Here is a 25,986-nt window from a genome sequence, read left to right on the forward strand (position 1 = left end):
CCTGTGTGCCCACAGAAAGGAACAGGGAGGCTGGACAGTTGATTGTTAGTTGTTTTTGTTTTTAATTTATCTCCAATGAGCAACATTGTCAGCCCCTCCCGGCAGGGGAAGAGGGTCCCAGCGGGAACGGGTCCAGCACCCACTTCGGGAGTGGGAGGCCCAGACTCGGGAGGCCTTCAGGCTCAGCTCCCCAAGAGGGTGTTAGGTTTGGAGGGCCCACACTCCACCAGGGTACGTTAGACTTGGCCGACCTGGGCCCAGGCCCCTAGGAGGGGCAGAGGACATGGAGAGCCCTGGGGAGGCCTGGGGCCCCTGTCGGGTACAGTTAGGAGTTTAGAGGCAGTCCTGGCCCTGGGAGCAGTTAGAGATTAGCGGAGGTTGACCCCCGTCCCTGCAAGTGGTTAGAGACTGCAGGCTGTTACAGCCGGGCTGCCCAGGCCTCGGCCCCTGGGTGCTGTTAGAGGTGTGCCAGGGTCAGGGGGCGGGACCTCAGTTTTGAGAGGGGGTGGTTAAGAGACTGGGGCAACGTTCTGAGCTCCCCAGACAAGAGCTGCAAGTTAGAGGGGGCCAGGGCTGGCGGGGGCTCTGCGAGAGTTCTGCCCAGGATCCACAGCTGTCACTGGGGCTGCTCTCCCTCCGCCGTCCTGGCCTCCTCCTTGGCGGGAGGTGGAGACTTCCTGGGGGAAGCTGAAGTGTTGGGGTTGGGGCTGGGGCTCCCCGATCCTGCCTGGGCGTCAATGCTGGCATGCTCCTTCCGGACGAGGTCCTCCAGCTCCTTCTGCAGGGGGCAAAGTTCATAGAGGTCAGAGGTCACCATGCATCATGGAGTCAGAGGATCTGAGGGGCAGGGGTCTAGGGATGGGGCTCCAGGTGGGATGGGGTGACCCAGACTCCTTACCTTCCATCCAAGGAGGTCGGCAAGAGCCAGGCAGCCCTGGTCACAGTCACCCAGCCAGGCTACGTCTCTGTGGGTGGGAGAGTGAGAGCTCCCGGGCTTGTCCTCGGCCCCTGCCTGCCCTTCCCAGTCAGTGTGCCTTCCCTCCTTCCCTCCCACCTCGGCTGTGACCCGCGCAGGCCCAGGACTCACCTGTAGGCCTTCTTGGAGTCGAAGTCCATGCCTCCTCCGAGGCCCATCATCATCCCCAGGAAAGGGTCAGTCTGTGGCGGAGGTGGAAATGGGGGGGGTGGGGACAGCTCAGAACACAAACCCTGGACCAGGTGGCCTGGCTCTGTTCCCTGCTCTGTGACTTCGCTCAAGTGACCTGGCCTCCCTGAACCTCAGTTTCCTTATCGGCAGAGTGGGAGGCCATCACCAAACTGCTCCTAGCAGGGTACTATCAGTGGGTGAATACTTAGAAAGTGCTTAGGGGGGCACCTGGGTGGCTCAGTGGGTTAAGCCTCTGCCTTCGGCTCAGGTCATGGTCTCAGGGTCCTGGGATCGAGCCCTGCGTCGGGATCTCTGCTCAGCGGGGAGCCTGCTTCCCCCCCTCTCTCTGCCTGCCTCTCTGCCTACTTGTGATCTCTGTCTGTCAAATAAATAAATGGGATCTTAAAAAAAAAAAAAGAAAGAAAGTGCTTAGGGATGCCTGCCTTCTTAGTCAGTAGAGCACGTGACTCTTAATCTCAGGGCCGTGAGTTCAAGCCCCATGCTGGGCGTGAAGCCTATTTAAAATAATAAAATAAATAAATAAAACAAAGTGCTTGGAACAGTGCCTGGCCCATGGCATATTTGGCCTGTTCGAGGAACCATCCTCCCCAGTGATGAGGGAGCGAGGCCACGTCAGGAAAAGAGCCAAAAGTGGGAGTGGGCACCTCCCGATGCTGGGCTGCTGGCCCTGGGTCCGCCGTGCCCCGACTCTTCCCTCACACGAGGCACAGCATTCTGATCCTGGCTTAAGTCGCTTCGAGTTGGGGTTCTGTCCCTTGCTCAGAAGGGCCCCAAGTGACCCAGATGCCTGTAGAACTCGAGTCCAGGTGACCTGGAATCTGGATTCTAGAACTCCTGGTTCTGAGCTGGGGGTCCCAGTGAAAGGGAATGTGGAACCCCTGTGAGGAGGAGGAGGAGGGAAAATCAGAGGGGGGCTCAAATAAAAGCCAACTCACCTGCCCAGTCTTCTCCTTGTTGATGAGCAGGCGCGGGGTGGAGAGGGGTGCCCTGAGGGATGGCGAGCTTGGCGGTGAGGACCTGTGCTTGGCTCCCCCGGTCCCCAGCAGCCCCCGCCCCCGCCCCGCCCCAACCTACTTGCTGATGAGGGACGCGAAGGGCTGCACCTGTAGGGACGTGCCCATGATGAGGAGGAGATCCACCTTCAGGAAGTCCTGTGAGGGGGGCGTGGCCAGTGAGGGCTCCAGGGGCTCCGTGGGGGCCGGGCTGCCTCCCCCCAACACCCCATCTGCAGCTAATTGAGGAGGCCACCTGCCCCCCTGTGGGGGAGCCCGGGGCCACTTACTGACTGCATGCAGGAGAAGAACCTCGCTGGGAGGTTCTCACCGAAGAACACGATGTCTGAGGCAGGGGGACAGACAGACACAGAGACAGAAAGAGAAGGTGAAATGGGAGGTAGAGGCAGGGTCAGAGAGAGAGAGAGAGAGAGAGAGACAGGGCAGGAGCAGAGGCAGGCCTGAGGGCTGGGAGCAGTGGGGTGGTGGGGACAGATCTGGGGCACTGGTCAGGGAGGGAGGGTGGCCTTCTTGGGAAGGGGCTCGTGGAGGGGTGGGGGTCCCAGCCCAAATCTCTCTGGGTTGGGCCCCTGGCCCTGAGGCTCACCAGGCTTCACCACGCTGTGACATTTCTCACACTTGGGAGTCACCTCGGAGAAGATCTTCTCTGGGCATGGGGAAGGGGAAGGGAGAGAAGAAGGTAAGTGACTCTGGGCTGGGGCCTGGGGCTGCGACCAGCCTTCGTTGTCCACAAACACGCCTCAGTCACCGGGGAGCCTCCTGGGGTGTTTGCCCCGCTCGCTGTTCTTGGAAAGTTGTCCTCCCTCTCCCCGCAACCTCCCCAGGATTCCAGGGGTGGCTCCAAGCACCAGGCTACGGCTACTGACTTGAAGAATAAACAGAAGAACAGGTGAATGAGTAAGCGTTTGCCCTTTGAAGGGGTAACTGGATCTCAGCCAACCCCCGACCTGGGCAGGAAAGCTCTCCCAGTGGGCCTTGTGGGATGGCTCTATTTTATTGTGGGGGAGAGGCCTGGTGAGTCCCAGGCCGGGTGTCAGAGAGAGGGAAGACTCTGCAGACGATCCCGGGACAGGGATACATCCGCAGGCCCAGCTGCTTCCCATCTTTGGGTTCTGGGACAGACACCTACACACACACACACACACACACACACACACACACACACACCCCTGGCCTTATGACAATCACACTCCTTATTGCTTATTGATTAAGGAATCTTGAAAAGCATTCTGTCTCTTGCAACCAACCCACAGAATATGAGCTCATTTGTTCAACTCTTCATTCATTCCTTCAGCAGACACGTACAGAGCCCCGTTGTGCCGTCCGTAATGTCCTTGAAAACCTGACGGCATTGACAGTGGGGGAGAGTGTGTGGCAGCTGCACGCGCCGTCGCTGGGAGGAGCACACAATGGGGCGGTGTTCGCGGTCCGTTCCCCCCAGCTGCGCGCCCTTCAGCTGTTCTGGAAGCCTCTCCCAGCCGCGGTGGTTCAGCTGGCATCTGAGCAGAAAGGCCGCCCCCCAACCCCCCGGGGGCCCCACTGCAAACGCCACAGCTGTCCCTGTCTCACACGGACACCGGACACCGGAGGCTTTGTGAGATCAGCACAAAGAATGTCAGGAATGGCCTGCGGGGTGAAACACGGGGCTTCCCAGCCGCACAGTGGATGTCAGACAAGCCTCTCACTGGCCTCTGAGAGAAGACTGGCTGACTTTTCTTTTCCCCCCTTCTCTGGACTCTCTGCCCTTCCGTGAACTGCGACACTGACTCTAACAAGCCCTGTTGTCTGCACCCCTAGGGACGGCCCCCAGGCTTCGTCCCCTGAACCAGGCCCGTGTCCAGCTTCACATTCCATGTGACTCACAGGCCTTTGGACCCCGTGGCTCTCACGCAGTCCTGTCCAATCTGGTGGTCCCAGCCGCATGTGGCTTTTAACACTGAAATTACTAAAAATGGTGTAAAATTGCAAATTCGGGTCCTTGGTACCGTTGGGCACATCTGTCAGTGCCCGAGAGCCATACGCGGCTGTGGCCGCCATATTGGACAGCGCACATCTGGATTCGAAGGTCGTTGGGTTTGTCCTTGCCCCTTGTGTAAGGTAAGGTCAGAGCCCCTCACAGGACTAAGAGTGGGGCCTCATGACCTCACAGAACAGACCATGGGACGCTCTGGTGGCCTCTGTGCCAACACACATCTCTGTGTGTGGCTGGACGGGGTGTGGGACCTGGTTCCATTATACCCTGGCTGGGAGGTGGTGTCGAGCAGTGAAACCCGCCCACTGGGGCGGCCGTCAGCTGCTAAAAAGAGCCACAGAGCGGGACGGAACCAGTGCCCACCACTTGGAGGCCCCGGGGAGCAGACACGGGGCACCCACGAGGCCTGCCCTCGTGGATGACCGTGGATGACCTCGGGTGCCTCACCCTTCATCCAGCTGAGCGAGTACTCCCGTCGGCAGAGGGGGCTGATGCAGTGCGAGGTGTAGAAGGTGCCGTGGGCCTCCACCAGGTCCTCGGGCTCCAGCCCTGCCACTCGCTCCAGGGTGTCTATGTTCTGGGGGGAGACACAGAGGGAAAAGGCTCAGAAGTGAGGCAACCCCCCCCCACCCCGGGGACAGAAGGCAGAGCAGGGCCCTGCAAAGAGAAGCAAAGGGGAGAGAGAGGGAGAAGGGAGGGAGGGAGAAGCAAGGGGGCCGGGTGTGCCTATAAACCCCTCTGCTCACTCTCAGGGGGGCCGCCAAAGTGGAAAAGTCACAGATGGTTAAAGGTGGGGCCCAAAGTCATATGTCTGTGAGCCCAGGCCCACTGCCACTGTCAGCCCAGATGGAGTGTTTCTGCATAGTTGGGCCACTTTGTTTCCATTCCTCAGAAAATTTGTTTTTGTTAGGACCACACGACGTTAGTGCCACCTGCCAGAAATTTTGTAGGCACTGACGGGGAAGCCTATAATGTCTCTGTTGGAAATAAGAGCGCCCTCAGATGTGGCATCCTTGTGCAGTAACCAACCTGCACAGCTGTCTGTGGCACCCCCGGCTGAGCCGTAACAGAAATAAGTGACTCGGGAGGGTTTATTTGGTTTCAATCACTGTTTTCCTAATCAGCAGTTGGGTTTCTTACTGTGGTCTGTTTTCACAGACAGCACATTCACTGGCATTGTTTTAAGACACAGATAGATTCCTCATTAAGCCAGCAGGACTATTCTTCTCTTCCACGTTGACATATGTGCTCTCTCACTTTTCTTAAAGCACGCAGCCCCCCGGGAGCAGCTTTTGTTTGCCCGTAAGGAATGCTGCAGAGACAGGTGCTGATGGAGCTGACGGAGCCCGCAGCATGCGGCCAGACGCCACCCCGAGATGGCGGGTCATGTGCAGCCCACAGCTGACCTGGCACAGCCTCCCCGAGACTCCATGCACAACCAAAAGGGTTCTCTTTCAGGGGCAGACGGCCCCAAGCACTTGTCTCCGCTCCCTGCCAGCAATCAGCTTGTTCCCCAAACGTGCAGACAAGAGCCACTGTTCCCAGACTCTCTCTGGAGCTCTTCCTCTCCCCCACACCCCACATTAGTTTTGCCTTTGTTACTTGACTCAGTCTACGGCCCCGCTCACATGTGAGGAAGCAGTGTGCATGCAAATAATTAAATAGCGTGTTAAAAAGAAAAAACTACTGAGCCACCTCTGTTGTTCTGAGGCCACTTCTGATTTAAAAAACCATGAATGGGAAAAGAAGGAGGCTGTCCTGCATGTCCTGATATGTAAATAATCCCTTCAAGAGGTTAAAAGGCACAGGAGAACAAAGGCGGTGGGAAAGCTATATATGAAGGTGTGTATTTGTTTGCCGGTGTATGCACTATTTTGAAAGGCGATATACGGGATGCCTGGGTGGCTCATGGGTTAAGCGTCTGCCTTCAGCTCAGGTCATGATCCTGAGGTCCTGGGATCAAGCCCCACATCTGGCTCCCTGCTCAGCGGGAGTCTGCTTGTCCCTCTCCCTCTGCCCCTCCTCCCTGCTTGTGCTCTCTGTCTGTCAAATAAAGAAATAAAATCTTTAAGACAATAATAAAGGTGATAGGAGAAGCCAGCAACAGCAGGGGCTGCTAGGGAGGGAAGCTGGGGGCTGGGGAGTTCGGCCCCAGGATGCTCTCTCCTAGAGGACAGGCGGTGATGAATGCAGGATGGTACAGGCTGAGTGACATGTGGCCTGGGTGTGTGGCAGCAAGCAGGGCAAGGTGAGGGTGGGCACTGGCCAGCTCCGGCCCAGTGCTCACTGCCCTCCAACCCCCGCCTGGGGTGAGGGTAGCAGGGCAGGCAGTTCTTCTCAATCTGCAGGAGGAGCCTGAAGTCCCATTGTCAACAGAAATCTCTTGCTTTTTAAACCTTGGCTCCCTTTTTGTTTCAAAACACAGTGTCCCCCTGATGGACACAAAGGCAACAGCAGCTTTGAAAAAGCATGAAGTTGGGGGTGCATGGCTAGCTCACTCCCTAGAGCGTGCAATTCTTGATCTCGAGGTTGGGAGTTCGAGTCCCACTTTGGGTGGAGAGGTTACTTAAAATCAAGAAAAGAAAAGGAAAAAAAAAAGAAAAGAAAGAGAAAGAAGAAAGAGAGGAAGGAAGGAAGGCAGGCAGGAAGGGAAGGAGGGCGGGCAGGAAGCTGCTATGTGGGTGTGGATATGGAAGGGTCCTCCACACAGGGAGTTAAGTGGAAGAAAGTCAAGTACAAGCCCCACGTGTAGGCTAAATGCCATGAGTATATTTAGAAGCCGCTTTGCTGTGGAAATCGCAGGGGCTTGAGCGAACAGGTCAACTGTTCACGTGTTTGGACGGAGACTTGCATCCGGGGATAAAAACAGCTCTTGTACACGGCCCCAGAAGTGCAACACCATTGCAATCCGGAAAGAGGTGAAGACAGAGTGTTCCAGAAAACTGGGTCAGTGACTCAAAAAGTGACTGAGGTTGACGGAGAGGGTGACAAGTTTGGAGAAAACAAAACAAAATGGTCTCTTGAAAAATGAGAGGGGAACGCTTCCCACCCCCGCCCCACGGTTGTCTGTTTTCTGTAATTAGCCGTTTTGCTGATGCGTGTGCAGTTAAAGCCGCACAGTCACTGTTGCCGGGAGGGGACACTCGCTTCCCGGAAGAGGGGCACGTCTGCTTCCACCGTCGGGGCAGTCTCCTCCTTGGTCTCTGTGCCCCCCTCCTCACCACTCCCAGTAGGTCCCTGACATGCAGCCTGGGTCAGGTCACGTTCCACCCTGCTGAGAGCCCTCCTGTGGCTCCCTCTCACTCAGCCCTTCCTGTGGCCCCCAAGATCCCACATGGTCAGTCCCTGTCCCCCCACCCCCCTATTCTCTCCTGCTGTCCTCTCTGTTCACTCGAGCCAAATACAGTCTCACCTCAGGACCTCTGCCCTGGCTGTGCCTTTTGCCTGGAACACACTCTCCCCCTAGATGATACCGTGGCTCCCTCTGTCCCCTCCTGGAGGTCTTTGTCTAAACACACACCTCTCAGTGAGACCTTCCCTGATACCTGTTGACAACAGCACCCCCCCCCCAACACTTCTAATTCCCTCTCCTGCTTAATCATGACCCCCTAGCTCTGCTTCCTACCCATCATGTCCACTGTCTCTCTCTCTCTCCGCACAGCAGACTGTCAGCTCTAGGAGGGCAGGGATGTCGCTGCCAGCAGGGCCTGGCACGGGGTCTACACTGGGTAAACACTTGTGACCGAAGATGACGGCAGCAGGGCTGCGGTGTGGATTTCATGGAATCAAGCACAGGGGAGCCCTTGGCTTGGAGAAAGCTGTGTTTATCATGTCTGAGCCATGTCCTGTGGATAAAATGGCCTCTGGGAAGAAAGGTCAGGTTTATTCTGAGCGGGAGCTCCTCCTGGAAAGAAGAGGCTGTCCTTTCTCAGGCCACCACCTCCAGTCCTAGGCAGTGGACTCCTGCCCCCATTTGAGAAATCAGGACTTAGAAAGAAATTCATCCTCCCCCTGGCGGCGGCTTCCCAGGCTGGCAGGCTCCAAATTGCCAGGTGCAGGAAGAAAATGTTAGAGTGCCCAGTTATAGTCAAGTATTCTCTCTTTTTAAATTTTGGGTTCTAAGGTATCATTTTAAAAAAAATTTACTTCTTTTAGAGAGAGAGAGTGAGAGCGAGTGAGTACAAGCACACAGGGAGGAGAAGGGTGAGGGCAGAGGGAGAGAAAGAATTTCAAGCAGACTTCCCTCTGAGCATGGAGCGTGATGTGGGGCTTGATCTCACCGCCCTGAGACCATGACGTGAACAGCAATCAAGAGTCGGGCACTCAACTGACTGGGCCCCCCCAGGCGCGCCCTGAGGGATCATTTACAGCACGATGTCGCTGTTCCTGATGCCTTGTAATTTCCATTTCATGTATTCACCCGCATTCATAAAACACACATTCCTAAACAAAGGTAGGGGCACTGACTGCTTTTACAGTGAGGGGTGCGAGACGCTGAAAACGTCTTGCCGACTAGTCCAGAAACCCACGATGTGAGCCGTCCTTGCCAGAGAGCCCCAGGGCAAGGCCCTCGGCTCAGCTCCTGACGCGTACGAGCCATGGCCTGTGGCACACGCGAGCCCTTTGCACAATATCAAAAAGATGCCCCTTCCTCGAGACTCTCTGTCTGCCCGCTGGGAAACGGGCGTGGTGTACTGATCTTGCCAGAGCCAGTTACCCCGTGGCCATCTGCTAAAAACCCTAACCAACCGGAAATCTGCTGTGCGAGTGTAGCCCCTCAGACGTGCGACCCTGAAGGGCCAAACTGTTCTGGCCACTGCTTTGCAGAAGGGGAAACTGAGGCTGAGGGGAGGTGCAGGGGCTCCCTGCAGGTCACACAGCAAGAACACAGCGGCCCAGGCTCTCGGGCCCCGAGGTGCCAGGATGCACACGGCCAGCTCTCCCCCACGCCCCCAGGGAGCCCGCGGCCGCCTACCTGCGTGTAGCAGCGCAGCAGCAGCCCCTTCTCCTTCAGCAGGCGGATGAAGTAGTGGCAGACGGTCGGCTGGAGGGGGGGCAAGCGGAACAGTGCCCATCGTGACAGAGCCCATTTGCTGCACGTTGCCTCATGCCAGGAACTGTTCCAGGCACTCTGGCTTTTTTACCTCATGGACTCATCACAATGGCCTCGGGAGCATCACTGGCCCCATTTCACAGATGGGAAAACTGAGGCTCAAGGTCACAAGAGCAGGAAATGAGGGACCAGGACATGGACCCACGTGGCCCGGAGCCCATGTCCTTCATGATCATGGGACATTTGTCTGAAGGGACCCAGAAGAAGCCTTTCCCATGTCTGCTGCCCCCTCAAGCTTTCCTGAGTGCCCGGCAAGAAAGAGCTCACCTTGAACTGCCCAGGATAGAGTTCCTTGGCGAGAGCAAAGAATGGCTCTGGGTGTTTCTGTGGGAGAGAGAACCAGAGGACAGGTGGGCACCCAGATGCCCCTGGTGAGCTGAGAGCTGGAGTCAGGCGATCCCATCCCCTCCCCATTACAGACCTTCCTGCCTGGGGAGCACATACCTTAAAGTAGCCAATCTCAAAGATGGCCTCCGGGTAAGGAAGATGGTACTTCTCCAGGTTGGCGTAGAGGCCAGTGGATGGGGAGCGGAAGTCAGGGATGCCAGCGGCTGTGGGCCAGGGGGTGGGGTGTGGAGCAATGGGTCAGGGACCTCCATCTATACCCCATCAATCCCTCCCCATCAAAGGCCCAGACAGGGCTCCCTCCAGTCCCTGGAAGGGGGTCCCCCAACGTGGGAGTGGCTATGAGGGGGGAGGGGAGGCACTTACACGTGGAGATCCCAGCTCCTACCAAACAGATGACCCTGCGACCTGGAGGAGAGGAGTTTCTGCATCATGTGACAGTAAGCTCAGCCCCAAAATAACAGCACCCTTCACAGCCCCCGATGTCGTTTCCTCAATGTCAGCATTTCAGATGCATGAATGGTCTTCCCAATCATCTCAGGGGGAAGGGGAGGTTAACACCCCCACTTTACAGATGAGAAAACCAAGGCTCAGACGGAGGAAGGATCACGCAGTTAACTGGTGGCAGAGCCAGCATGGGGACAAGGAATCAACGGTTTCAAATTATACCAACTTGGACAGATTTGAGAAAAGGCCACTTGGAGAGAAGTTTCCCCTCCTAGATCTATATAAAAATGCATCAGCTCTTAGTGAGAAGGCTGGGGGGGGGTGGTGGGGGGTCGGAGTCCCCCCCAGAAGAGCTACAGGTCACTGGGAAAAATCTCTGGCCTCGCCTCACCTTTTGGACACAATCTTGAATGACCATCTATTTCTAGCGTGTTCCTTCAGCATATTCCTTTCCTCTATAATCAAACACACACCAGCCACTGGAAGTCTGATCATTTTCTGGTGAAGACCAAAGGTTTGCCCTTCTTGGCTCTCACCCAGTGAAAGCCGGTAGATAAGGAGGCTTCAGATCCCAGCTCTCCTGCTCACCAGCTGGGGCTGGCGGATGGGGAAGGAGAGGGGGGTCTTAGTTCAGCTCTCCCCTCTGGGTTCCAGCTTCCTGCTCTGTTGAATGGGCATAATTACAGTACTGGCTTCATGGGGCTGTCGAGAGAATGAATTCATTCGTGTAAAGCTTAGATCAGCGCCCGGCACTGAGCAAACACTACGTTTGTGTCTGCTATTATTCTCTGAGGCAATCGTACCTCTTGAGACCCAGGGTTTGTACATGTATAAGCACTTCCTTCCTCTGCTTTTCTCCTGGCTTTCAGAAAAAAGGATGGGAAGGTGTGGTAGGAGTCGAATCACTTTGCAAACATTCGGGGCTGTGCGGAAATAGCTTTGTTGTCTTATCAGCACCTGGTGGGCAGCCTGGCCACGTGGGACCCGGGCATCTGCCCATCAGCTGATGGCCAGCCACAATTGTGAAGCCCCTGAACTGGGGACCTCTGGGGCATCCCGTGCGAAGGAGGACAGCAAGGGGGATGAAGCCCTTGGCTTTGTCTCAGGGATGCCATTGGGCCAGGCCCAGCTGGAGCTAGCTGGGGCCACACAGGAGGCTGCGTGTGCTCTGGATTCAGGGGAGCCTGGGGTGGAGTCCTGACTGCCTCTTGCCAGCTGTGTGACCCTGCATGGAGTCCCAATCTCTCTGTGCCTCCGCTTCCTCCTCTGTCCACATCACTCCTGTGACAACCTTGTAGGTACAGTGTGAAGGTTAAAGGAGAGGACGTCTAGCCTAGCCCAGCGCCTGGTAGATGATGAGGGCTCAGTTAGCTGTCATTCTTCACTGTGCCCCTCACAGGCAGCCTCGTGAGCCAACTGTCCTAAAACCCAAGTGTGGAAGGACGGAAAGAACCAGAGCTTTGCGGCCATTGCCTGTGCTCTCTTTGGGGAGGAGATGTCTGCAGACAGCTGCCCGGCCTGGCCTGGGAGATGGGGAGGCTCAGGGCAGCAAGCCTGGACGCCTGAGCAGGGAGCCGGCAGCAGCTGGAGGACAGGGAAATGGGAGAAGACGTCCTCAACAAAAGGCTGTTCAGGACCCTCAAAGGGTCGATTGTTCTAGTTGAGGACTGCCGAGGGCCCGGTTTCTCAGACTCTGGTGACCTCAACTTTCAGCAAGAAATAGAAATGACATGGTGACCTAGTAGAGAAGCACCTACACAGCACCCCGAAACACACTTCCGGTAATAGTCCCAGGGCACGCGGCTCTTGCTCTTCTCCCCGCCCTCTTCCGGGCATTTCCCTCTCTATTCCTGGGTTGCACCCCTAGGCACACTCTGGAGTAATTACTATTGGTAGCGTCTTCAGTCTGTCAAACAGGTCTGGCCAATCAACAATGGAGGTGTGACTCACGTCTGGCCAATCAGGGACAGACAAGGTGATTGGTTTGCGGTAGGAGTATGACCCAACCTGGCCCAATTGGGGCGCGATCTCTGCCCTTTCGCTTGAACGCTTGATACTTGGCTGGTGGAACTGACACGCGGTACGGCCAGGAGCCTCCACCTCCACGCAGAAAACCGGTGCCAGAGGGGGTTAAGATCCTTGACAACACGGAAGCTTCTGAATCTAGCCATGCTTAATGCTGGATTTTAGTTACAGGGTCAAGGCTCTCTTTTTGGCCTAAGTCGGTGGGAGTTGGGTTTCTTGTTACTTGGAAGCAAAAGGTTTGACGGTTCAAGTGGTGGCAGCTGAGAAATCACGTGGGGCCAGGAGCCGGGCAAGTGGCGCAAGGCAGGGCTGGGACTTACAGCGCTCGCTCTGCATGTAGCGGGTCACCCCTTCCAGGGTCAGGTCGTCCAGCAAACGCTCCTTCTGGGTGCCCAAGCCCAGTGTCTGGGAGAAGAAGTTCCGCAGGAAATCCACTGGCCAAAAAGCAAAGAGAGAACAGCAGGGTGGGTGTTCAGCCTGGGAGTCCCAGGGCCCGGAATGCCCCGTTTCGCCCTGGGATCCCCCACCCTCCCACAGCCAGGGTCCTCTAGGTGCTGGCATTGCACCCAATAGACATACTTAGAATGTCACCCTCAGTGGAGGTGAGGGGTAGCAAATACATCCCTGCCCTAAATTGCAGGGAAGATACTCACTCTCTGCTTCGCCGCCTGCAGCTCCTTCCTCAGAGTCTGAATCTGAGTCCTGGAAGGGGTTGGGGTGGGGTGGCCAGGCCCCAGAAGTGGGGTTAGCGACGGAAGAGGGGGGAGGATGGCACCCGGGTTTGGGGGGAAAGGCTCTGGCTGGGAGTGGGCCCAAGGAAGAGAGGGGTGGTCGGGCGACAGTGTATGGGCTCTGGGATGGGCTGCATGGGTTGGACACCTGGTCCCACTGCTCCTGAGGGGCTCAAGTTCTTTGCTGTTTTGAGTTTGATGGCCCTCATCTTGGAAATGGAGCTCAGAGGACATGGCACTGCCTCAGAGGGCTCTCTGACATGAAGCATTAACCTATGGGAGGCGCTCCAAGGGGCACCCAGTGGGGTAAGTGGATAACTGCCCTGAAGTGACCCCTGGCCTCCCTCTCCCACCACATCTTCATCTTGGTTGTAGTATCTCTCCTAAACCTGCCCTTCCTCCTAGGCCTCATCTCAGTGTGGCTTCTGTCCCCCAGTCTTTGTCTCCTCACCTGCCCTCCTGCCCTAATGTGTCTCCTCCCCAGAGCTCTACCTGGTCCAGCCATTCCTCCCTCTGGGAGCCCTGTCCTGGCCTCCTCCCTAAGCTCCCAGCCTCAGCCTCCGCCCCAATGGATGCTACCACCCTCCGGGTGACTGCCTGGCTCTGTCAGCCCACCCTGCCCTCTGCTCCAAGCGCCCTTCTCACTGGCTTCCCCAGTCTATAACCATCAGATCACCACCGGGTATGGAGTCCGCCATGATGTCAGCTCCAAGATGGCGGGGAGTTTTTGTGTTTACCAGTGGATACCCCATGCTGGGAACAGAGCCTGGCCCCGGCAGGAGCTCCAGAACCATCCACCACTGAATGAATGGATACTCGCTGTGCACTACACCAGGGCTGGGCCCTGCAGTGGACCTCACAAAAACACAATTCTGACCAATGCAGGCTCCTGCTTAAGACCCCTCCCCCAATTATTCTCTGCTCTGGTTTCAAGCCTTTTGGAATAGGAACTGCCCTTCCAAACATATTTAAACATTTTTAATTGGTCTTCCATAGGCTTTGTAAAAACTTTGACCACGAGACCATGTGTGACTTGAGGTACTTGCCTCTAGTTCCCTCACCCACCCCAGTCACGATAACCACCATTCACAATACAGTGGTAATGACTCTAGATTTTTTCTCTGCATATAAAACTCATTCATTTTCCAGAAATGGGTCCGTGCCACAGTACAACGCTGCACCTTGCCTCTTCCGCAGAACAATATACTATAGATCTACCTCCTCCTTTAAAAAAGCTACATAGTGTTATATTGTAAGGCTGTAGTGTTACATTGTAAGGATGAGCCATAGTTCATTTAACCGGCCTACTGACAGCCACTTGGGTTGTTTCCAGTGTTGCCCTATCACAGACAATGCTGCAATTTACACCCTCGAATCTCTCTTTCTGGGACTGAGGATCCCTTTTTAACATTAAACCTTTCTCTGTGACAGTGGCTGAGCCATCGGAGCCAGGCGAGGGAGAAACCCCAGCCCAAAAGGGAGCTTTCAGACCCTCAGGGTGGCCCTGCTGCGCACCTGTCAGGGGCCTTCCTCTCAGCTTCCATGCTGCCCTATATCTGAATGGCGATCTCGCGTCTCGGGGGGGTTGGCATCCTTTCAGACTGCAGACAGTGAGGCTCTGTGGAAGGACTTGAGGGCCCTGCCCAGCATGTGGGAGCAACTTGGCAGTAGCGGGACCTAGAGATGCCGGTGGGGCCTTCAGGTCTCTGTGAGGCGGCCTGGCTACCTCTTCCTGAAGGAAGGCAACCTGCAGGGTGCCCTGGGTTGCAAAGCAGTCCCTGCTCTTCCAGCAGGGGCGTGGGAGGTGTGGAAGATAGAGGACAAGTTACCTAAAAGCTCTGCCTCAGATTCCTCATCTGTAAAATGGCCCCAGTAGACCCTGCCCTCCCCGCAAGGGATTCTGGGAAGATGAAATGAAATGTACACAGAGACCTGAGCAGAGGAGCTGGCTGGAATAAGTACTTTATAAATGCTAACCTCAGTTACAATTAGCTAACCACCCCCAGTCACCAGGCTACTGACCACACCACACCCTTCGTGCCCTCCAGTCTTCACACAACCTGTACACTCTGCATGGAACGCCATTTGTCACACTGCCCAAGACAATTCTAAGTCATTCTTCACTTACTGTGAGGTGTCTGCCCCACAGTCTGACTCCTAGGCCAGCCTGTGGATTCGTTCAGGGAATGGATTGGCCGGAGCCTCTGTGACCCCACAGAGTTTACTCTGCCTTGAGCTACTTTCGTAATCACCCTGAAGGGCCGTTTCTAGTCACTTGTCTGTGAGATCTGTGCATTCAGGGACCAAATCGGATGCCCGTCTCTTCCATGCCCAGCATCAATGAGGTTCAGAAAGGATAGGGGGAGGGAGCAAGGAAAGAGAAGAGTTTGGGAGGGCAGGCCTGAAGTTGAGGCTGCACACCCTTCCCGATAGTCCCCAGAATCCACCATTCCCCAGGAGACTGAACCAGGAGTTGGGGCAAGGGACTGGGGCAGTGAGCTTAGGGCCCTGGGGTGACTGTCTCCCCTCTGCCACCTCCCCCCCAGTGTGAGGTGTGGGAACAAGTCCATCTCTCTCCTTCCCTCCACCCTTCCCCAAATCTCACCTGAGCCTCCTGCACCTTCCCTGCCTGGGTCTCCAGAGGGTCAGAGGCTGGGGGAGGAGGGGGAGCAGATGTGGTTACAGTGGGGGGCATGGTTAAGTGGGAATGAAGGTCTTCACAGCAGAGGGGCAGGGAGCAAGAAGGCCCATCAAGCTAATTACACTGGGTTGGGAGGTGAGGGTAAACATGGAGTAGAGGGAGGGAAGGGATGGGGGAAAGCAGACCGCGTTAGAGTAGACAGTGCTGTCAGAAGTGGTCAGTGAGGGGCAAGGAGGCTGGAACTGGAAGGTTTAGGAGAGGCAGGAGAAAGCAAAGCATACAGGACATGGAGGAAGACTTAGAAGTGAGGAAGGAAATAGTGTGTGTGTGTGTGTGTGTGTGTGTGTGTGTGTGTGTGTGCAGGGAGGGTTAGGTTTACTAACAGAGGGTAAGTTTAAAAAGCAAAAGAGGAGGTAAGAAAATACTCAGAGTAGAGACGGGTTTAGGAGAGGAGGCGCAGTGGGGATGGCATGTTCAGGAGGGGCACAGGAACTAGAGGGAAGAGATAGGAGGGGGGCACCAGGGGTTCCCTAGCATCATACAGTTCCCCCTAACAACCAGGTACCCTTAGCAACCGGGTCCGCGGCAACCTAAGTCCTTAGCAACGAGGGTCCTCAGCAACCAAGGTGCGAGAAACACACGATCATTAGGAACTTGGGGGACGTGGCAAACGGACACTTAAAAGCTCGCGACCCAGAAACCCACCAACCAAGCAAGATGGATCACTTCGCAACGATACCCCCCCGCCCCAACCTTGCCCCGAATCCCAATCCCCTCCATGCAGCCCCAGTCTCCAGCCCCACCATGCCCGTCCTCGGGCCCCGGGGCCTGCAGCCCTCAGCCAGGCCCCGGCGCGGCCCGGCCCGACCCTCCTACCCGGGCCCCCGACTCACGATCCGGCTCGGCCATGGGCGCGGGGCGGGGGCCCTCGGGGCTGTCACCGACTGCTCTGTCCCGTGACGGCACCGGAAACAGGAGGGGCAGAGACAGGGCAAAGAACTACAACTCCCAGCAATCATCGAGGAGGTGTACAGGCTTTCGATAGCGACTGTCGCAGGCCGCTCTTAGGTTAAGAAGACACGCGAGGGCTGGACTACGAGTCCCAGAGTGCTCCGCGCAGGCAGCCATGTTAGTAAAGGGCGGCCGGAAAATGTGTGAATGGATAGAGAGCGGCAGCCCATCTGAATACTCTGATTTGTCACAGTGTGGTAAGCGGGCGGGGCATGTACTCTTTGGCTCACTTTGATTGGGTGAGTCAAGGGGGAGTGTTGGGGAATTCCCCGTAGGGCGGAAGCGCCGGGGCTCCAGGCAGAGCTTAGCTACAGGCGGGCAGCCGCTGGGGCCCCTGAGGCTTGGGGGGCCATGGCCGGGGTCGCGTGCTTGGGGAAAGCTCCGGAGGCCGACGAATGGTGCGACAGCGGCCTGGGCTCTCTGGGTCCGGACGCATCAGCACCCGGAGGACCGGGGTTGGGCGCCGAGCTGGGCCCGGGGCTGTCGTGGGCGCCCCTCGTCTTCGGCTACGTCACTGAGGATGGGGACACGTGAGTGAAACTTAGGCTGCCAAACCGGGCTCTAGGATCCGACGTCTGATTCCCTGTTAGTCTCTGATCCCGGCTACCCAACCTTTCACTCCTAAATCTAACTTCTTATGCTCGACTTTCTGATCTCTAACCCCCAAGTCTTAACCTTTAGTAAAACCAATTTCCTATCCAACTTTGCCCCTAAACCTTTAATTTCTCTGACCTTCCTTTCTTGAACTATATTTCGGAGAGCTCCACATCCCTATCCGTCGATCCCAAAACTCGATTTGATCTCCCTGGCCCTAGTCCTGAGACTTTTGTTAGAGCTGTGGTTCAGACAGGCCCCTCCTGACCTCCTACCTCCCAATAGGATCTTTGGTCCTTAGCTCCTGGTTTATGCACCTTGAACTTAGATTTCCAAAATTAATACTTGGCCTTGACTCTAAGATTCTATCCTCTGAGCACTGATTGTCAGATCTTACATTCAAAGAGAAAATGTAAGCTCCAGGATAGCAGGGACTAATAGCTGTTTGATACTTATTGAACACTACCACCTGTTTTAGGTGCTGTGATAAAGCAGTGAAGAAAACAGACAACAACTTACACCCTTGTAGAGTTTACATTCTAGAGTGGGTATAAAGACAGAAGGACAGACAGACTGCCAGACGGGAAGGAACGGAGGGTAGGAAAAAAAGGAGTGACAAGGAATGCAAGAAAGGGGCAGAGAAGGAAAAAAAGAAAGACACAGACACAAAGTGAGAAGGAAGAGAAAGGAAAGGAAGAAACAAAGAAAAATGAAAAACAACATATAAGAAAGGCAGAAAAATGGTGTGTCTGAAGGTAGTAAGTTCTTTGGGGGAAGGAATAAAGCACCAAAATGGGACCAGTAGATTAGCTGGGGGAGTAGATTAGCTCTCCGCATAGAAGGAACAAGAGATGTAAAGGCCCATGAGGGATTGCACTGGGGTTTTTTGTGTATTACATTTGCTGTTCTATCCACAGTGACTAAACAGTGTTTGACCTATAAGATGCACTTGGGAAATATTGATCTTTTCGAAGACCCTGTTTAGGTTTCATTAATTTTCTTTAATGTTTTTTTGCTTTCTATTTCATTGATCTCTGTTCTGATTTTCATTACTGCCCTCTTCTGCTTACTTAGGGTTTAATTTATTCTTTTTTTTTTTTCAGTTTCCTAAGGTGGCAGCTGAGATCATTTTGAGACTTTCTTTTCTAATATAGGTGTTTCATGCTATAAATTTCCCATAGTAGTGCTTTAGCCAGTCTCTCACAAATTCTGATGTGCTGTGTTTTCATGTTCATTTAATTCAAGATACTTTGTAATTTCTCTTTTGATTTCTTCTTTGGCCAGTGGATTATTTAGAAATATGTTATTTAGCGGCACCTGGGTGGCGCAGTTGATTGAGTGTCTGACTCTTAGTTTTGGCTCAGGTTGTGATCTCGGGGTCCTGGGATGAGCACCGCTCCCCCCACCCCCCCCCCCCGGGCTCTGTGCTCAGCGTGGAGTCTGCCTGGGATTCTCTCTCCCTCTGCTTTTACCCCTCCTGTTTGTGCTCTCTTTCTCTACAAAATAAATAATTTTTTTAAAGATTTATTTATTTATTTGGAGAGGGGTAGGGGCAGAGAAGAAGGAGAGAGAAACCCAAGCAAGCTCTGCATGGAGCATGACATGGGGCTCGATCATGATCATGGGGCAGAGATCATGACCTAACCTAAAACCAAGAGTAGGTTGCCTGACTAGCTGTGCCACCCAGATGCCCCGAAATCAATCTTAAAAAAAAAAAAAAAAAAAAAAAGAGGGGCACCTGGCTCAGTGGGTTAAGCCTCTGCCTTCAGCCCAGGTCATGATCTCAGGGTCCTGGAATCGAGCCCCTCATCGAACTCCCTGCTCAGCGGGGAGCCTGTTTCCCCCTCTCTCTTCCTGCCTCTCTGCCTACTTGTGATCTCTGTCTGTCAAATACATAAATAAAATCTTTAAAAGAGAGAGAGAGAGAGAAATTTGTTATTTAGCTTCCAGATACTTGGGAAGTCCTCCAAATGTCTTTCTTTTATTGATTTTTAATTTAATTCCATTGTAGACCAAGAACATACTTGGTATGACTTGAATCCTCTTAAATTTATTGAGAATTGTTCTACAGTGCGAACATTATGTGTGCCCTTGAAAAGAATGGATATTCCGTTGTTGTGGGCTGTAGTGTTCTCTAAATGTCCATTAGAGGTCCTATTGGCATATAGCTTTGCTGTGGTTTTATATATCCTTGCTGATGATTTCTGTCTTCTTGTTCTATTAGTTATTGAAGGGGGGCATTGAAATCTCCAACAGTCATTGTGGATTTGTCTGTTTTGTTATTGTTCCATCAGGTTTTGCTTTGTGTAATTTGATGCTCTGTTATTAGGGCATATGTGTTCTCTTGCTTAACTGACCTTTCTATCATTCTGATAGAGATACCAGGTATCTCTATACCTGGTAATATTCCTTGCTTTAAAATCTAGTCTGATATTAAAATACTCCTGCTTTCTTTTGACTGACTGGTATTAGCATGGTATATCTTTTCCCACCCATTTATTTATTTTAATTTTTTTTTTAAGATTTTATTTCTTTATTTGACAGAGAGAGATCACAAGTAGACAGAGAGGCAGGTGGGGGGCGGATGGGAAGCAGGCTCCCCACCTAGCAGAGAGCCCGATGCGGGGCTCCATCCCAGGACCTGAGATCATGACCTGAGCTGAAGGCAGAGGCCCAACCCACTGAGCCACCCAGGTGCCCCCCTCCCCACCCTTTTATTTTTAACCCATCTGTTAATACTTATATTTAAAGGGTGTTACTTGTAGGGAGCATATATAGTTGGGTTTTGCTTTTTTATTCAGTCTAACAATTTCTGCCTTTTTTTAAAAAAAGATTTTATTTATTTATTTGACACAGATCACAAGTAGGCAGAGGCAGGCAGAGAGACAGAGGAAGGGAAGCAGGCTCCCTGCTGAGCAGAGTCTGAGGTGGGGCTTGAACTGGGATCATGACCTGAGCCAAAGGCAGAGGCTTTAACCCACTGAATCACCCAGGTGCCCCCAATTTCTGCCTTTTAATTGGAATGTTTAGACCACTTATATTTAATTTAATTATTGATTCAGTTATGCCTAAGTTTATCATCTGACTGCTAATTTTCTACTTAATACCTCTTCTTTGTTTACCTTTTTTTCTTTTTCTGCCTTCTTTTGGAACCTGTAAGTTTTGTCCCGTTGTATTTTTTCATTAGCTCATTTCTGCTTTATTTATTTAAAGATTTTTATTTTTATTTTTTATTTTATTTATTTTAGCGGGGTAGGGAAGGGAGGGAGAGAATCTCAAGAAGACTCCCCACTGAGGGTAGGGTCCCATGCAGGATGTGATCTCACAACCCTAAGATGATGACTTGAGCCAAAATCAAGAGTCTGACACTTAACTGACTGAGCCACCCAGGCGCCCCTTACAATACTGTTTTTGCATAATCTCTACACCCATCATGGGGCTTGAACTCACAACCCAGAGCTCAAGAGTCACATGCTCTACCGACTGAGCCAGCCAGGAGTCCCCGGCTTTATTAGCTTTAACTCTTTGTTCTGTTGTTTAAATGGTTGGCAAACTGGCTTCCAGGCAAAAATCTAGCCAGCCATCTGCTTCTGTATGGCTGTAAGCTATGGACGGTTTTTACATTTTTAAATGGCTGGGGGAAAAGCAAAGAATATTTGCGGCAAGTGAAAGTGACATGAAATTCACCTTTCAGACTCCACAAATGCAGTTTTGCATAGAGCCCTGCTCATTCATGTACCCACTGCCAGTGGCTGCTTTTGTATCACAGCGGCAGAGCTGAGTGGGTAAAAGAGACTGTAGGATCCACAAAGCCTAACATGTATCCGGCCCTTTACAGAAAAAGTTTGCTGACCTCTGCTTTGTGGCATATACTGTACGGCTTCAGCTTATTATGTTCTGCCTAGAAGCGACACTGTGTCACCTCGCATAGGGTAAAAGCTAAAAGAAACTTAGAAGAGTATATTTCCATTTGTCCCATCCTGGCCTTTATGTTATTGTCCTACGTTTTACTTAACGTGTGTGTGATAAACTTCACTGTACATTGTTAGTAGTTTTGTTTAAACACTCAAGTATTTTTTTCAAATTACCTTCTAAAGTCACTTACATAAAAAAAAAAGAGACTTACAGAATGAGGAAAAAATCTCCCATATTTACTCAAAAAGTTACTATTTTCATGTTCATTTTTCTTTTGTGTAGGCTCTTATTGCTGTGTCATGTCATTTTCCTTTTGCTCACAGATTTCCTTTGACCTTTCTTTGGCGATGTGGGTCTGCTGGCAATAAGTTCCATCAGCTTTTGTATACCTGAAAACATCATTATTTATCTTTTTGAAAGATATTTTTCCTGGGTTAAAGAATTCTAGGTTCAGGGTGCCTGGGTGGCTCAGTCAGGTAAGCGTCTGCGTTTGGTTCAGGTCACGATCCCCAGGGTCCTGGGATCAAACCCCATGTTAGGCTCTCTGCTCAGCAAGGAGTCTGCTTCTCCCTCTCCTTCTATCCCTACCCCTACTCCTGTTCTCGCTCTCACTCAACTCTCTTTCTCTCAAGTAAATAAAATATTAAAAAAAAAAATAAAAAATTTGGGCGCCTGGGTGGCTCAGTGGGTTAAAGCCTCTGCCTTCAGCTCAGGTCATGATCTCAGGGTCCTGGGATCGAGCCCCACATCAGGCTCTCTGCTCAGTGAGGAGCCTGCTACCTCCTCTTTCTCTGCCTGCCTCTTGACTACTTGTGATCTCTATCAAATAAATAAATAAAATATTAAAAAAAAATTCTAGGTTGAGGGGCGCCTGCATGGCTCAGTCAGTGAAACGTCCAACTGTGGATCTCAGCTCAGGTCCTGATCTCAGGGTCATGAGTTCAAGCCCCAAGTTGGGCTCCACACGGGGTATGGAGTCTACTTAAAAAAATCAGAATCCAGGGTGCCTGGATGGCTCAGTGGGTTAAAGCCTCTGCCTTCGGCTCGGGTCATGATCTCAGGGTCCTAGGATCGAGCCCCGCATGGGGCGCTCTGCTCAGCAGGGAGCCTGCTTCCCTTCCTCTCTCTCTGCCTACTTGTGATTTCTGTCAAATAAATAAATAAAATCTTTAAAAAAAAATCAGAATCCTAGGTTGACTGTTTTTGAATACTTGAAAGAGGTTGCTCCAGTGTGTTCCCTTGCCTTATTTCTTATAGGACATCTGCTATCATCCTTATTTTTATTTTTCTGACTTGAAGTATCTCTTTCTCTGGCTGCTTTTGAGATATTTGGTTTTTTTTTAGATTTTATTTATTTTAGAGAGAGAGTGAACGAGCAAGTGCCAGGTGGGGGTGTCTCTCCCAGAGAGGGAGAGGGAGAGACAGGGAATGTCAGGCAGACTCCAAGCTGAGTGAGGAGCCTGATAAGGGACTCAATTTCACGATCCTGAGATTGTGACCTGAGCTGAAACCAAGAGTTGGGCACTTAACCAACTGAACCGCCCAGGTGCCCCTGAGATTTTTGTCTTCATCATTGGTTTTGAACAGGATTTTTATGTTGGGCCTTGGTGTAGTTTTGTTTTTTTTTTCTTTTTTTAAGATTTTATTTATTTATTTATTTGTCAGAGAGAGAGAGAGAACGAACAAGCAGGCAGAGGCAGAGAAAGAAGCAGGCTCCCCACTGAGCAAGGAGCCCGATGCAGAACTTGATCCCAGCACCCTGGGATCATGGCCTGAGCTGAAGGCAGACGCTTAACGGACTGAGCCACCCAGGTGTCCCATTGGCGTAGTTTTTAAAAAATATTTCTCATTCTTGGATCTACGAGTTTATAGTTTTCATCAAATTCAGAAAATTTTCCAGACATAATTTCTTCAAATTTTTTTTTTCTATCCCCCACCTCCATTTAAGGACTTAAGTTTCAAATATTATCAGGCTGCTTGAAGTTGTCCCATAGCTCACTGATGTTCTTCTCATTTTAAAATCGTCCTTTCGGGGCTGCCTGGCTGGCTTAGTCAGTGGAGCGAAGGAATGCGGGGGGAGGGGGCGGAAGGAGAGGCAGAGAGGATCTCTAGGAGACGCTGCTCTGAGCGGGGAGCCCGACACAGGGCTCGATCTCAACGACCCTGAAATCATGACCTGAGCCGAAACCAATCAAGCCGAAACCATGATGCTTGACCAACTGTGCCATCCAGGTGCCCCAGGGTACTTCACCTCTGTCCTCTGCTCCCCGTCTTTGTCTTCAGGGCACTGCACTTGGCAGTGATTCATCAGCACGAGCCCTTCCTGGATTTCCTCCTAGGCTTCGCAGCTGGCACCGAGTACCTGGACCTGCAGAATGACCTGGGCCAGGTGAGCCACCCGGGGCCAGTACAGGGCTTGGGGCTGGGTTCTCAGTGCAGCCCCTAATCCCTGCCCTCTGCCCCTGCAGACAGCCCTCCACCTGGCAGCCATCCTGGGGGAGGCGTCCACAGTGGAGAAGTTGTACACGGCGGGTGCCGGGTTACACGTGGCGGAGCGTGGGGGACACACAGCGCTGCACCTGGCCTGCCGCATGAGGGCACATGCCTGCGCTCGCGTGCTTCTCCAGCCCCGTCCCCGGTGCACCAGGGGAGCCCCCAACACCTACCTCGCTCAGGGCCCTGACCGCACCTCTGATGCCAGCCGCCCACCTGTCACCTTGTACCCCGAACCCGACTCGGAGAAGGAAGATGAAGAGAGTGAGGAGGATTGGAAGCTGCAGCTGGAGGCTGAGAACTACGAGGGTGAGCGTTCCCAGTCACTGCGCAGGGCCTGGGCTCCTGAGCAGAGTGAGAGTGCTGGGCACTGGGCTTGGTTCTCCTGACTCAAGACCCAGCCCCTTGGGAAATAATACTGAGGCTTCAGGGACCCAGGCAGGGGGAAAGGCTCCCCCTGAGGCTCCAGATTACTGACAGTCGGTCTTGTGGGATTCAGGATCCGGAACACGTGGAGGCCCAAGACCACTTGGGATCCAGACCCATCACCCACAGGCCTAGAACTACTAAGATCCCATTGTTGGGCCCAGGTTCCCCAGCGGGAAGGCACAGCTCACTCCGGACCTCGTCCCCTGCCACCGAAACCATAGGTCCTAGTCTATGCAGGATGAGGGAACTCAAGGCCCAGGTTCCCAGAGATTTACACTGGGTTCCGGGACAGCTCTTGGGCAGGCCTCCTGGGAAAAAAGAGCCCATCTTCCTGGGGTCCAGGTCCTTTGTAAAATAAAGACCAGAGACTCAGTGTCCCAGTCCCAAGATCCAGGCTAACTGTCCAAAGCACCCAGGCTCTTCACCTATAAGCCCCATACATTCCAAAGCCAGGCACTGGCGTCGCCAGCAAGTTCCAGACCACCAAGACTTAGGCAGCGGGGGTGCCCTTGCCTCTTTGACTTACCCAGGAATTCAGGAGCTGGACCCCAAACTCAGGCTAAGAAGCCCTCCCCTAGTACCTTGGCATTTGGGGCCCGGGCCCACCCCCATCGTCCGACACCTGTCACTCTGTCCCCAGGCCATACCCCGCTTCACGTGGCTGTCATTCACAAAGATGCCGAGATGGTTCGGCTGCTCCGGGAGGCTGGAGCGGACCTCAACAAAGCGGTGAGCTGCCCTAGGGAGAAGGCGTGGCAGGGCAGATTGTCCCCCAGAGCAGGCCAGGGCCTCCCTGACCTCTCTGCTTCTCCTCACAGGAGCCCACTTGTGGCCGGAGCCCCCTACACTTGGCAGTGGAGGCCCAAGCCGCCGACGTGCTGGAGCTCCTCCTGAGGGCAGGTGCCGACCCCGCTGCCCGCATGTACGGCGGCCGCACCCCACTGGGCAGCGCCATGCTCCGGCCCAACCCCATCCTCGTCCGCCTTCTCCGTGCACATGGAGCCCCTGAGCCCGAGGACGAGGACGACAGGCCTGGCCCCTGCAGCAGCAGTAGCGACAGTGACAGCGGGGACGAGGGCGTGAGTCAGGAGGAAAGACTGGGTGGCCCAGCAGGGGGGTCAGGGTAAACGGGCAGGTGGGAAGGGGGGAGAAGGCAGCATAGTGAGACTGACCTCAGGCTGCTGCGGTCAGAGAACTCAGGCAGCGGTACCAGGGCTGTCAGCAGTCCGGGGAGCCCTGGGCAGGGCTGGCGGGGAGCAGGCGGGGAGTGGTGCTTGAGAAACCTAAGGCAAAGGCAGAATGAGAACTCAGGCAGAGTTAGAGAAAAGACGTCGGTCGGAGTGACCCGTAATGGCAGTGGCTGGCGGCAGTGGCTGACAGCGTAGGGAGTGACTGTGTGGAGGAAGAGTTGGAGAACTCAGGCGGCGGGAAGCTGACCGCAGGCAGCAGTGGCCCCAACACTGGTGACAGCGGGGGAAAGACCTGAGCCAGCAGTGAGGAGGTTGCTTTGGGGAATCCAGGTGGCAGAGACACTATCTGGGCGGGGGGTGGTGAGGAGTCTGGGTAGAGGCAGAGGGAGGGTCCTGAGGAGGAGCAGCCCCAGCGGCTGTGGCTGCCGAAGGTCCAGCAAAGCGGCAGAGCTGGAGCCCGAGCAGCGGGCAGGCTGTGGGAGAACATGGGTGGCCTTGAACGTGGTGGGTGGAAAACCAGGAGCAGGGGATTTGTGTGGGGGGAACTTGGGCTTTTCCAGGCAAGACGCAGTTGCCAGGGTGGGCGGGAGAAACTGGACAGTTGGCAGGGTGACAGCCACCTGAGCCCGTGCCTGCCCCCCTCTGCCCCCAGGATGAATACGACGACATCGTGGTCCACAGTGGCCAGAGCCCAAACCGGCTACCTCCCACCCCAGCCTCAAAACCTCTCCCTGATGACCCCGTCTGACCTCACTGTTTATAGTTTCCGGTTTAATAAACTTCTCCCTGATGACCCCATCTGACCTTTTGTTAATAGAGTTTGCAGTTTAATAAAATCCCGCTTCTGATAACCAGAGACTAGACTGACAGTCGCCTTCCCGGTCTTCTAGTTTATTCCA

General features: G+C 53.7%; 2 protein-coding genes across 6 annotated transcripts; one reads left to right on the forward strand and one right to left on the reverse strand.

Annotated features, from left to right (window-relative positions):
• Window positions 1-38: 38 nt before the first annotated feature.
• On the reverse strand, window positions 39-25,112 carry SIRT2 (sirtuin 2). 4 transcript variants are annotated; one of them, XM_045987301.1, is made up of 16 exons: window positions 25,108-25,112; window positions 16,349-16,399; window positions 12,737-12,785; window positions 12,404-12,517; window positions 9,978-10,019; window positions 9,711-9,817; window positions 9,534-9,590; window positions 9,129-9,197; window positions 4,601-4,730; window positions 2,768-2,827; window positions 2,451-2,506; window positions 2,243-2,319; window positions 2,104-2,155; window positions 1,088-1,158; window positions 899-965; window positions 39-778 (listed from the first exon to the last, which is right to left on the reverse strand). In XM_045987301.1, coding segments are annotated over exons 3-16 (1,065 nt in total). In that variant the 5' UTR covers window positions 12,738-12,785; window positions 16,349-16,399; window positions 25,108-25,112; the 3' UTR covers window positions 39-616. The 4 variants fall into 4 exon arrangements, with proteins under 4 accessions (XP_045843257.1, XP_045843256.1, XP_045843255.1 ...); XM_045987300.1 differs by lacking the exon at window positions 25,108-25,112 and adding an exon at window positions 15,420-15,466 and having other exon boundaries at window positions 16,349-16,427; XM_045987299.1 differs by lacking the exon at window positions 25,108-25,112 and having other exon boundaries at window positions 16,349-16,474.
• Window positions 16,756-25,956, forward strand: NFKBIB (NFKB inhibitor beta). Of its 2 annotated transcripts, none has more exons than XM_045987303.1 (6): window positions 16,756-16,996; window positions 23,259-23,364; window positions 23,444-23,777; window positions 24,538-24,626; window positions 24,716-24,976; window positions 25,740-25,956. In XM_045987303.1, the coding sequence occupies exons 1-6, from the start codon at window positions 16,818-16,820 to the stop codon at window positions 25,833-25,835; spliced, it is 1,065 nt and encodes a 354-aa protein (XP_045843259.1). In that variant the 5' UTR covers window positions 16,756-16,817; the 3' UTR covers window positions 25,836-25,956. The 2 variants fall into 2 exon arrangements, with proteins under 2 accessions (XP_045843259.1, XP_045843260.1); XM_045987304.1 differs by having other exon boundaries at window positions 23,651-23,777.
• Window positions 25,957-25,986: the final 30 nt, after the last annotated feature.

Source organism: Meles meles, chromosome 19, assembly GCF_922984935.1.
Source record: "Meles meles chromosome 19, mMelMel3.1 paternal haplotype, whole genome shotgun sequence".
NCBI classification, from domain to species: domain Eukaryota; kingdom Metazoa; phylum Chordata; class Mammalia; order Carnivora; family Mustelidae; genus Meles; species Meles meles.

What these genes read in the sequence shown, in the direction of transcription:
- SIRT2 (XM_045987299.1), bottom strand. Translation starts at nt 16,474, where the DNA reads ATGATTGCTGGGAGTTGTAGTTCTTTGCCCTGTCTCTGCCCCTCCTGT. An exon ending in AGGAGCTGGGATCTCCACGT is followed by an intron (nt 9,818 to 9,977) that starts GTAAGTGCCTCC and finishes CCTGGCCCACAG; the next exon opens with CCGCTGGCATCCCTGACTTC. An exon ending in ACAAGGAGAAGACTGGGCAG is followed by an intron (nt 1,159 to 2,103) that starts GTGAGTTGGCTT and finishes CCTCCGCCACAG; the next exon opens with ACTGACCCTTTCCTGGGGAT.
- NFKBIB (XM_045987303.1), top strand. Translation starts at nt 16,818, where the DNA reads ATGGCCGGGGTCGCGTGCTTGGGGAAAGCTCCGGAGGCCGACGAATGG. An exon ending in GGAGGCTGAGAACTACGAGG is followed by an intron (nt 23,778 to 24,537) that starts GTGAGCGTTCCC and finishes CTCTGTCCCCAG; the next exon opens with GCCATACCCCGCTTCACGTG. An exon ending in GAGCGGACCTCAACAAAGCG is followed by an intron (nt 24,627 to 24,715) that starts GTGAGCTGCCCT and finishes TTCTCCTCACAG; the next exon opens with GAGCCCACTTGTGGCCGGAG.